Below are 12,500 nucleotides of genomic sequence, written 5' to 3' on the forward strand. Positions count from 1 at the left end.
CCAGGTTGGTAGGCCTGTTTCCAGGTTAGTTGGTTGGTAAGCTGCCATTTATGTTAGGCTTGTTGCCAGGTTGGTAGGTTTGTTGCCAGGTTAGTTGGTTGGTAAGCTGCCATTTTATTTTAGGCTTGTTGCCAGGTTGGTAGGCTTGTTGCCAGGTTGGTAGGCTTGTTGCCAGGTTGGTAGGCTTGTTGCCAGGTTGGTAGGCTTGTTGCCAGGTTAATTGGTTGGTAAGCTGCCATTTTCTTTTAGGCTTGTTGCCAGGTTGGTATGCTTGTTTCAAGGTTAGTTGGTTTGTAAGCTGCCAGGTTGGTAGGCTTGTTGCAAAGTTGCTAGGCTTGTTTGACGGTTTGTTGGTTGGTAGGCGTGTTGCCAGGTTGGTAGGCGTGTTGCCAGGTTAGTTGGTTGGTAGGCTTGTTGCCAGGTTAGGTGGTTGGTAGGCTTGTTGTCAGGTTGGTAGGTTGGTTGCCAGGTTAGTTGGTTGGTAGGTTGGTTGCCAGGTTAGTTGGTTGGTAGATTGCCAGGTTGGTAGGTTAGTTACCAGGTTGGTAGGCTTGTTTCCAGGTTGGTAAGTTGCCAGGTTGGTAGGTTGCCCATTAGGTTGGTAGGTTGCCTCTTAGGTTGGTAGGTTGGTTGCCATGTTAGTTGGGTGGTACGTTGCCTGGTCGATTGGTAGATTGCCTCTTAGGTTGCCAGATAGGTTATCTAGTTGGTCGGTGGGTAGGTTAGGTTGCCTCTTAGGTTGCCAGGTAGGTTGGTTAGTTGGTTGGTAGGTTGCCGGATCAGTTGGTTGGTAGGTTGCCTCTTAGGTTGTCAGGTTGGTTGGTAGGTTGGATGGTTGGTTAATAGGTTGGATTGTTGGTTGGGAGGTTGCCTCTAAGGTTGCCAGGTAGGTTGGTGAGTTGGTTGGTGGGTTGCCAGGTAGGTTTGTTAGTTGAAGGTTCCCAGGTTGTTAGGTTGCCTCTTAGGTTGCCTGGTAGGTTGCCAGGTTGGTAGGTATGTTGCCAGGTTAGTTGGTAGGTAGGTTGCCTGGTAGATTAGGAGGTTGCCTCTTAGGTTGCCAGCTAGGTTGGTTAGTTGGTTGGTAGGTTGGTAGGTTGCCTCTAAGGTTGGTAGGTTGCCAGGTTGGTAGCTTAACAGGTTGCCTTATTAGCCGGTTAAAACTAGAAGTGGGGGTAAACATCTTCGTGTGAGAATCTGGATAACTTTCTTCCCAATACTTTACGTATTGTCAGATTGACAAAAATATGTAAACCATTAAAGTCCAAGTTATCTGAGTGGAAGCAAAATAAACACGCACAGTGCGTGTGTCTGTGTGACGTGCTCGACGTAGGTGAACAACAAGACGTTGTTCAGATCTACAATAGCGGCATATGGTAAAATGAGCGATGAGAAATTGAAATGCTGTGCAGCCTGCAAGTGTTAATTAGGTACCAGTCTGTCCACCGGTTGAGTTCCCTCTCTGGTGTGTGTGTGTGTGTGTGTGTGTGTGTGTGTGTGTGTGTGTGTGTGTGTGTGTGTGTGTGTGTGTGTGTGTGTGTGTGTGTGTGTGTGTGTGTGTGTGTGTGTGTGTGTGTGTGTGTGTGTGTGTGCCTCGCCATTCTCCTCCTCTTTCCTCTGCTTTCATCAGCTAAACGAACGGAACACAAAGTCTAATCGTTAATGACCCCTGTCCTGGCCATGCTCCCCCCACCACCACACACAACGCATTACCAAACACGGCAAATATTAACCGACATGGCAGACATGGAATATATCATCCATAAGTATGTTTTCGTTAATTTATACATAATCCCATTCAAATTTGAATTGTTGTTTCTTCAGAATTAGCTTATTGCAAAAAACCGATGTCTTGTCTATGTCTTTACATATGTTACATGACATGTAAATGTAATGTAAAATTTAAATGCACCATGTTGCTATTACTCACAATTACATGGGGAAATGACTTGAGTCAAATGACCAATATTTGTCAACTCAACTCAGAAATAATCAAAAGCACCGTTCAAGGGCTTCTCCTTGGCATTGACGTCATCCGACATGTTTCTCTCTCTATTGGTCGGCCCGGTGTGTCTGTCGCTCCTGGTCCCGCCCGTTCCTGCCGATGCCGTATCCTGAATGGCTGACAGGGCCCAGCTTCGGGGCGGACTTCCCGGTGCCCCCGCCCTACAGCGTGGCCACCTCCCTGCCCACCTACGATGAGGCGGAGAAGGCCAAGGCCGACGCCATGGCTGCCCACCCCCTGGATGTTCTGATGCAGCGGGTGAGACGCACACGCACGCAATCACAGACTCTCTCTCTCTTTCTCTTACTCTTTCTCAGGCCCCGTTTACACAAAATTAAAACATGAAAAAAACATATACGTCTTAAATGTAAAACTTATCTGATTTCATTGTTAGACAAACTGGATGGTAGTGTCTGTTGAACTGACTAACTGGTAACAGCTCGTACCAGTGTGGGGCTTGCTTCATGACCTTCAGTCCACCCTGAGGGTGGCGGTTTATCTGCCTCTGACACTGTGTCTGGTCTTGTTTGCAGCAGGACGAGGACTTCCCCCCCAGGGACGACTTCAGCGAGGCGGACCAGCTCCGTGTGGGCAACGACGGCATCTTCATGCTGGCCTTCTTCAGTGAGTGCCCCCTCTGGTCATTCTCAGCATGACACCCCCACTCTGGGGCAGAGCCCGGGGAGATACGCTGTTATTCATTCATTCATTCATTCATTCAAATCCCAAAATGATTATTATTTGTAGAAATATATATATTTTTTAATTTCTTATTTAATTGCTTTCAAAGATATAATTATGATACATGGGAAGGAGTTTGACGGGATTAGAAATATCCAAATACATTTTGGTTACAATCAAACCAAATTTGAAGATAAAAAATATAACTGTGGAAATCGGACATAAAGGGAAACATCATAAAAAAAAAAAACACCAACACAATTTACGAAAATAAAAGACAAAATTCAATAATTGTTTTATTCACGTTTTTACTAAGGTTTTACTTTATATGCCTGTCTTTTCAACAAAGGGCTTTAACTTTGAAAAGTGAAACCAAAACGCATCACCCATGGATTTTGCCTCTCCTGTGTCCCGCCCCCTACAGTGGCCTTCCTGTTCAACTGGATCGGCTTCTGCCTCTCCTTCTGCCTGACCAACACCATCGCAGGACGCTACGGCGCCATCTGTGGCTTCGGACTGTCCCTTATCAAGTGGATCCTGATCGTCAGGGTAACGCTGTCACTGCCCCGGAGGAATCACCTCGCCCCCAGACCAACCCCACACACACTACAACAAAACACTATTTAAATGCATATGGTTCATTTTTGCACTACAATCAACCCTGGCTGGTACCACCACCACTTGAACACTTTACGCTTACACTTTACACTTACACTGTACACTTTACTACACCTCATTACTTATTGTTACTTATTGCCACTTTCTCTTTTCTAATTTGGAATATTATGTATTATTGTGTTCTATTGATGCTGCTATTTATTTTTACATATTTAAAATTTTTACTTATCTTTATTTACGTGATCTTGTACTGTTGCTGTTATGTGCCTGTTGAGGAACCAAGCCTTAGAACTTTACTCTTGTTTACTTGTACAATAAGATGTAATAAAATAAACTCTGAATCTGATTGTAGACCAGCGCTTTATACTTTGGAGCAGAGGTCATGAATGGGGTCTCAGTCGCGCATCATGTAACCGGGCTGGTTCATCTGGGAGATTGGTGGTCGTATTGATACCTTGTTCCTCTTTGTTCCTGCTACAGTTCTCAGACTATTTCACCGGCTACTTCAACGGCCAGTACTGGCTGTGGTGGATCTTCCTGCTCTTCGGTACGTCCGTCCGTCCGTCCGTCCCTCCCCCTGCACCTCTTTCCACCATCATCTCTTGAACACTCCTTGAACTCCCTGCTACTAGGAGAGGCGGGGCTTAGCTAGAACCTTTGATTGATTTTGTTGCCCGGTAGCCATAAACTGGAAATGAGAGGAAATGCATGCAATGACACCCGTTTCACCTGTAGAGAGCGATGTGAGTCCATCTTTACATTTACATTTTACATTCAGGGCGTTTAGCAGACGCATTTATCCAAAGCTACTCATAATAAGTATATTCGTCATTAAAAGAGAAACAACAATATATCGCTGTCGGTACAGTAAGGTTGTTTATAGAACCAAGTGCCAAGTGAGGTAGACAAGGGTCTACTTCCTGACGGGAGGGGTCTACTTCCTGATTCCGCAGGGCTCATGGTGTTCTTCAGAGGATTCGTGAACTACCTGAAGGTGCGCAACATGTCGGAGAACATGGCCAGCTCCCACAGAACCCGCTTCTTCTTCCTCTGCTAGAGGTGAGGGGTCAAGGGTCCGGGGTGAGGGGTCAATTGACACAGAGGGGTGTGTGTGTGTGTGTGTGTGTGTGTGTGCAAAGTGAGTGCCTAGCACCCAGGTCCCTACCACTTGGAGGGGAATCTTACGCTTGGAAGTAAACATCAAGGTTATATCCACTCCGATCCAAGCTTCATATTTGTACTAATACTACTGGCTTTTCCCTAACCATGTGTACTGCCGAAACACATTCACCTTTCATCAGGGATTAATAAAGTACCAGGTAATCAATCATTGACTAATCTATCTAATTGTGTGTGTGTGTGTGTGTGTGTGTGTGTGTGTGTGTGTGTGTGTGTGTGTGTGTGTGTGTGTGTGTGTGTGTGTGTGTGTGTGTGTGTGTGTGTGTGTGTGTGTGTGTGTGTGTGTGTGTTTCCTCTAGGGTAGCCGTGCCAATGCGCCCCCTCCCTGACTGTGAAACACACCTTCCCTCCCCACTACCCGTTGATCGATCGGAAGACCTCCGACCAAACAAGGAGACAAGGTTGGAGGAGAGAAGGGAAGGTCGTGTTGATGCTTTCAGTTAGTCAAACGTTCACCGACGACGTCCTTTTGATAGCGTCGCTTCTAACGTACCCGGAAAGCATTCCCTTTTTGATGAGCTCATTTCCCGCTAGCTTCCCAGCGTTCCCATTTGCTTGGTCCCCTAATTCCGATCTAAAGCGTTTTTTATTAGAGTTTAATAACCGTGTCATCATAAGCAGTAGCCATGTTAAGTTTTACATATCAGCGATTGTTATCGGATTCTCTATATCAGCGACGTGAATCGATCGCGGGGTAGTGTAGTGATTTCTTTACTGTCCTACGTGTGAAGTTTAACGATTATATGCATGCCAGTGTTGCGTAAAATCGATTTGGTTTATGATTTTTTTTTTTTATATGTTTCAGTTAAAGTAATTAACAGAAACAAGGTGCAGTTATGAAAATCGCAGTGCGAGGGTCACTTTTGGTGTCCATGAGTTACTTTGACAGGATATCCTTTCTAATGACAGCAAAAACCATGGCACTGCAAACCCTCATGAATTCTTAATGTTGCTCAACACTCACCATCTTTATTTTAAACATATCTGTACGACATCTTCAAGATTTCACCAACAACCAACATTGAGCAAGGTGGGGGTTTGAGTTTGAGTCGAGTTTTTGGGGTGCAAACGTTTTTATCAGGTTTGGGTCTCAGTTGGCGGATTGAATTCTGCGTCTCACTTATTTAGTGACGGGTAAACGATAATGGAGGTATCCAGTGAGTCAGATGTAGGAGAACACTGTGGGTTTACAGATGGCTAACTGAATGCTAACTTGCATTAGCACAGTGGACTTTGAAAGGAGAATTACACTTAGACATTCCTGTACAGGCAACCCTCCCGCCTCTTCCCCCGAAGCGTCTCGATGATTCGGTCTTTACCGCAGTCTGTCGCTCAACTCGTTGTGTGAGAAATACACGATTGTCTGTAAATGTAGCCGTTTGTGTTGGTTTGAGAAATACACACTCGTTTGTTTTACATTGCTGTTCAAGAGCTTAAGCTCACTGGACAAACTTTCGACAATTAAAAAGCACGTTGGCAATCGTTACCGTTTTTTTTTATTTTTGAAAATATAAAACACAAGTCCGCACTTTACGTTTGCCGAATTAGCTTGTCCCTTCCCCTTCTTCCCTTGGAGGGTTATCCTCTTGAGAACATAGGTACATTTGACTGTTGAACGTTGATGTGTGATGGTGGTCCGACACCGTGGTGGTCTCGCAGTTGTCTGACACTGAACAGATGACATACCTTAATACACTAATAGACGACCATCTAGGGGCCATGTTGGTTTGTGGGGGTGGGGAAGTCTTCCAGTAGACATCTCTGGACACCATGACGACTCAATGCAATACTTCTAGTTCTGGACTGCATTCACCCATGACAACCATGAGTTGTCATGGTTTCGCCAAAGATTTCAACACCCAACCGAATCAAAATGGTCGATAGGTAATTCAATTCCTCTGGCGTTTCTTGACTTGCGTGCATCTCATCATTTACTCACCTGGAAGTCGCGCTACAATTTGACTCGGTCGATTTGGTTTGTTGACATTTATGTATTTGTCTTTTCCCTAGCCCAGGCAATAGAATGATATGTACAATGACACTAGATGTGTGGCGGAGGTAGTGGTGAGGATGTGTGCAGAGTGGTGGGAAATATCTTGTTTGTTCCCATAGTTGTGGAGATTTTTTATTTAGGGCTTTCTATTGTTGATTTTTAGATATTTTACTACGTACGGCATTTTCATGAGGCAAGTCTTAAAACAAATGAGGCGAGCGGTAAGTCTGGAGAGTTCCTAACTAATCTGTTCATGGATATCGGATTTCGAAGATGGACTGCAAATTCTGGATTCAGTCACTCGTTAACTTGTTTCCACGTCAGTAACTCATCAATTCCATGTAACTCGTAACCTTCTGAGTTGCCACGATAACTCACAATAAATTTCATAAGATTTGCACGTCATTCCCAGACATTTTAGTCACTTTTTAAACGTAATTAGGAATCTTACTATGACATCATTGGTATTTATTTTTCAAAACCTATTTGTGCAAACAAAACTCCTTTTCCTCTTGATTTTGGATCCCTATTATTCAGATGACTTTGCCCTGGTGTTTTGACTCTTGGAATTCATGTCATCTCATAACAATGAATTATATAGCTATAAGTAAATAAATAAATAGATACATGCACTTTTCTGATGTGTGTTGATGATGCTGATTTCTGAATCTACAAAAGTCGATGTGAAAGGTACGCCTAAAGTTATCTCAGCATTTGTTGTTTTGGTTTTTGGTTTGTTCGTTTTGTTCAACTGGATTTTGCATGATGTCAAACTAGCGATCAGCCAAATAAGTGGGTATCTTGCATTTTGCACTTTTAATTTCAAGATTATTGTACTTGTGTGCGTGTTTTTTGTGACACTGCCGAAGCTGACAGTATCCCAGATTGATTGCCACTAATTGTTTTATTTAGATTTTATGCGTTCTAAAACCGTGTGAGATTATGCATAGTTCAACCTCGACTCTCGCTCAGCAATACCATCATTTCTTAACAAAAAAAGATATAAACTCCGGTGCATGTCATGTCTCCACCCACATCGAGTGGATATTAATATCGGTACTTTGGGAGATTCAGTGGTGCACTTAGCGTTTGTTTGTGATAAGAAATTAGGGCTGTTAGGCTCCACTTTACGTAGGTTAAGTTAGTTCTTATGAGGATCTCTCCCTGTGAAAGCGGTCGATTTTAATTGTTGCAGTTCAAACTGGAACTGAACTGAAATGCCTGTCATGCTAACGATGCCAATAAAGTACAGAAACCCCGCCCATAGTGTTCTGTATGATTGTTTGTGTGTTTTTATGGATGATTAATGTGAAATTGTGGTGGAAGAGAGTGATTTCTGTTTACCATCGAGGATTTCTTAGCTGTTGGAATTTTCGGCCTTACCCACCTGTCAGTGAATGATTATTGGAATGTATTGAATTTGATCAATTAGTCGATTGATTGATTAGCTGGTACTTAATTCATCCCTGATGGCAGGTAAGTGGTTTTGGCAGTAGTCGAAGCCAGTAATATTATTACAAATATGAATCTTGGATGGGAATAGACTTGATATTCTTCTAACTGTTTTGTGCTTCCAATCAAAAACATCCCCTCCAAGGGTTAGAGACCTGGGTGCTGGGCACTTGGCTTGTCCATGCACACACCCCCACACACATACACACGTACACCACTGTAGACCTTAAAAGAAATGCAGGACTAGGGATAATTAAAAACCTAACGTCACCTGAAGGGGTTTGTGTGTGTGTGTGTGTGTGTGTAACGTAAGTAAAGTGATTTATTATTGTATTTGTTGCTGTCTTACTCTTCTGAGGCAAGTCGATCGAGTTGATCATGCTGCAGAATTCTCACATACCACTAGGTGGAGCTAAATTATGGAGAATGAGAAACATTTTGAACTCTATTTGCTGAATTTTAAATCTAGTAAATTAAAGGATTATTATTTTGTTTCAAGTATTGTGTTGTTCTGCGTGCCTGGTCTGTCGTATTTCTTGGCCTTCCTTTCTCTCTTTTTCTTTTTTTCTGCCTCCCAAACGACTTTTCTTCTATTCAAATTCCATGGCGGTGGACATTCGGTCAGACGTTATATTTGGTCCAAAAAAACAAAACAATCTTGATAGTGGGGGGGGGGGGGGGGGGGGGGGGTGGAAGAAGAGCTGAAGGCGTTATTCAGAACAGAGGGTTGAAGATAAAAGGAGAGTGTGACATTTCTATTTATAAGATTTAGGCTATACATTTAAAAGTGTGAGGATTTCGATTGGGTATGCATGTCAGGCGGCTAGGTGGAGCTGTGGTACACCATCATACAACACCGCCATGTCTGAGCGCATGCGTAGAATCTTCCTTCTTCTCTTATCTGCGCCGCGAAAACCAAAACATAATTACAGATCCTTCTCTGTTCAGTAATACTATCTGTACATATCCTGTACATTTCGTGGAAAGTCTCCTGTACGTTTATTAGAGCTGCCAGAGCAGCTTGACGGTCCGACGCATGGAAATAATCCAACATGCTTGTTTATTCCCTGTAGGCGCTGTATGTGACGTAAACGCGTACGCGACATGAGCAGATCTGAGCAGAGTTTTGCGTCTTGGCAGTGTAGACGGGAACCCTACCATAGAGCTTATTCAAGTTCTCCAATCTGGAGGGAAGTTTCTGTTTTTTGCGTTTTTAAGCCCCAAAAACGCAGTCACCGTCTAAACGAAAGGCACTTCCGATAAAATATTTGGTCGTTTCTACCCGCAAGCGTCCTCGTGTAAACGGGGCTTTACTGTGGTAGTGGTAGTGGTACTGGTAGTAGCAGTAGTCGTGGAAAGTTCCTTTGACAGGTGGTGAGTGGAGTTATGTTGAGTTAGAGTGTTTTGGGTTTGTTGCGCTAGACTCGAGTAACCGTGTCATCATCATCATCTTTCCAGTTTTGGAACATTGTGAAGGCCGCCGTGTGTGTGTGTGTGTGTGTGTGTGTGTGTGTGTGTGTGTGTGTGTGTGTGTGTGTGTGTGTGTGTGTGTGTGTGTGTGTGTGTGTGTGTGTGTGTGTGTGTGTGTGTGTGTGTGTGTGTGTGTGTGTGTGTGTCACACACAAGCACCCACATGTGCGTGCCAGGTGTTCTGTTTCCTGCACGAAGCAGAATGCGAGGTCATGGCAGATATACCCTATTTTTCTTCTCTAAGATGGAGATGATATCCCAGCACCTTGTTATATAGTTATGAAAAATTGGAACCAAGAAGGCAACTTTGTGGTTCCCCGCCAAGCTATTATTAAGAACCAAGATGGATCCAAGATGGCCTCTAGCTGAACAAGGTCCATTGCATGGTCCATTGGACCAACCGGTCTCTCCGACCTCCGGGACCTTGACCGGCTAAGAACAACAGCGACATCTAGTGGCGACGCACCCTTAATACAACCCCATCGAACATCTGCTCCGTGTGATTCAACGTCATGACGACCTGACCTGCGAGTGTACTCCACAATGTACCTCTAAATCCGGTGTGTTTCCTGTCGTTACTTGAACGTGTTTGGTTTGGCTTTTTTCTTGATTCTTTTGGCTCCCTGGCTCTATCCTGCGTCTCGTGTTTCATCGCTTCACGTCCGTTCTGCTGTGAGCCAACAGACGTGCGATCCCAGCCAACTGCAGTCATATCACTGTCACTCAGCACTACCTGAGAGCTGGTACTGGGACACGGCTTTGAAAACACACCACTCGCGCGCATACACACACATGCCGCCAACCAAGACATTAGCTCCCCCCTTGGACATACACAGACACAAATTTAAACACACACACATCTACACACATACAGACAAGGACACACACGTACACAAACACATGGAGACAGAAACACAGACAGACAGACAGACAGACAGACAGACAGACAGACAGACAGACAGACAGACAGACAGACAGACAGACGCAACCAAGACAAACACACACACACAGACGCAACCAAGACAAACACACACACACAGACGCAACCAAGACAAACACACACACACAACCAAGACATTAGCTCCCACCTTGCACATACAGATCACACACACTAACACAAAGAGACAAAAACACAGACAGACAGACAGACAGACAGACAGACAGACAGACAGACAGACAGACAGACAGACAGACAGACAGACAGACAGACAGACAGACAGACAGACAGACAGACAGACAGACAGACACAAACTTAGAAACACACACGCATAGAAAGAGACACACACGCATAGAAAGAGAGACACACACACACACACACACATAGAGAAAAACACAAAAGTAGAGACAGACACAGAAACCCGCATAGAAACACATACACATATAGAAACACACAGAAATACACACACACAAACTCCAAAGGCTCCGGCAGGAATGTGTGTGTGTGCGCTCTGGATCCTGGCTCCAGTGAGAGGGAGCCCGCAGCTACGAGCTGTCTCAGGTGAGTCTTCCCCTTCCTGGCTGAATTACAGCCAGCTCTGCTCTCTGTAGAGGTGTCAGAAGAAGACCGGAGATCCTGTCTGCAGCTGCCTCCAGGGCCGGGGGGAGGAGAGGTACACACACACACACACACACACACACACACACACACACACACACACACACACACACACACACACACACACACACACACACACACACCCATATGTGTGTGCGAGGGGTTGTTATCCACAGAGGAAGAATCACTTTGACATCGGACGTAGACACACACACCCATAGACACGAATGCACATACATGAGTGCACACTGACACATACACTTACATAATTGTACATGCGTACACACGCACACGCGCACAAATATACACACAGGAATATTGAAAAGATGAACTCAACCTCCGACAACACCCCGAGTGTATCTGCTAATTAAAGAGCATAATAACGGGTTTAAAGTGTTGAAGACGTGACCGGTGAACCCTTTTCAAACCAGGAGTCAAGGATGTGATTATTGAAAAAAGGAGAATAAAAGACACATGTTCGTACACGCTGAAGATTAAAACATCAAAAGTATGTTGAGATGAAACTGTTTCCCCCTCAGATCAGTTTGTCTGAACTCTTTCAATGACATTCTTAACAACAGGAGGACGTGCAGGTTAACTTGTAACCGGAAGGTTGCTAGTTCGATCCCCTGCTCCTCAAAGTGTGTAGCGTGTTGAGGTTTCCCTGCTTTGTATAAAAGCACTACATAAATGCAGTCCGTTTACATCATGAAATACTCCTTGACACCTGTTTCTAAAGCCAGTTCAATCCGGTTCCTTCCGGATGTCTGAGTAAGTCCTTGTGTCAACGCCGGAACTTATCTTAGACCAAACAAAGCGTCACCCGCAGCCGTGTACTTCCAGGACGCTTTTACTGTCGAGGGAGTTCACATCAAAGAGGGCGGCCTCAAACTGCCCTGTGTGTGTAACTAAATAACTAAGGTAGCAAACGCACAACGAATGAGAAGAAGTAACTGAGCTGTCAGCCGTTTGACTGACACGTGTCAGGGCGACCTCTCGAAATGACCCCCCCATCTACAACATCCTAATCTTCTTCTTCTTCTTCTTCTTCTTCTTCTTCTTCTTCTTCTTCTTCTCTTCCTCTTCCTCTTCCTCTTCCTCCTCCTCCTCCTCCATGTGGAGCCTGGGGTCCTCACCGTTGATTGCCCCCTCCCTCCCCCTGTTCATGTTTTCACAGCAAACCCCCCCCTCCCAGCCCCACAGGGGTTGACAGAGGCCTGCTTTCAGGGGTCTCACTTAAGAGCTCGTTAATAAATTGACATGTTTTCCCTGAGATGAATTACAGCCGAGAGACGAAGCCCTCCATTTACTGTCAGATTGTGGGAAGGATCGGGGGGGGGGGGGAGTTAAACATCTACTCCCGCTTCATCGCCCCCCGGTCGTATTTTCCATTTGGGTGGGGGTTGAGGTGTGGGTCGAATGTTTTCGGTCCGTCTCTCTAACTGTCGGTCGCTTTGGGTTTAGGGTTCAATCCGGCGGCCATTTTAACTTTTTAATGTTGGCGGGCGGTTGGATTAGGGAGGGTTAGGAAAGGGTTGGGTTAGGTGGAT

General features: G+C 44.9%; 1 protein-coding gene and 1 long non-coding RNA gene across 4 annotated transcripts; both read left to right on the forward strand.

Moving 5' to 3' along the window:
• Window positions 1-6: 6 nt before the first annotated feature.
• LOC115541862 (uncharacterized) lies at window positions 7-1,547 on the forward strand. The gene is made up of 2 exons (XR_003976431.1): window positions 7-621; window positions 815-1,547. It is a non-coding gene; the product is annotated as an uncharacterized LOC115541862 (long non-coding RNA).
• A 332-nt stretch (window positions 1,548-1,879) lies between these two features.
• ndfip2 (Nedd4 family interacting protein 2) lies at window positions 1,880-7,735 on the forward strand. 3 transcript variants are annotated; one of them, XM_030353752.1, is made up of 6 exons: window positions 1,880-2,260; window positions 2,539-2,626; window positions 3,108-3,232; window positions 3,782-3,848; window positions 4,255-4,360; window positions 4,780-7,735. In XM_030353752.1, the coding sequence occupies exons 1-5, from the start codon at window positions 2,102-2,104 to the stop codon at window positions 4,356-4,358; spliced, it is 543 nt and encodes a 180-aa protein (XP_030209612.1). In that variant the 5' UTR covers window positions 1,880-2,101; the 3' UTR covers window positions 4,359-4,360; window positions 4,780-7,735. The 3 variants fall into 3 exon arrangements, with proteins under 3 accessions (XP_030209612.1, XP_030209610.1, XP_030209609.1); XM_030353750.1 differs by having other exon boundaries at window positions 1,882-2,260; window positions 2,536-2,626; window positions 4,785-7,735; XM_030353749.1 differs by having other exon boundaries at window positions 1,883-2,260; window positions 2,536-2,626.
• The last annotated feature ends 4,765 nt before the right edge of the window (window positions 7,736-12,500 follow it).

The sequence above is a fragment of the Gadus morhua genome, chromosome 4 (genome assembly GCF_902167405.1).
Source record: "Gadus morhua chromosome 4, gadMor3.0, whole genome shotgun sequence".
Lineage (NCBI taxonomy): Eukaryota > Metazoa > Chordata > Actinopteri > Gadiformes > Gadidae > Gadus > Gadus morhua.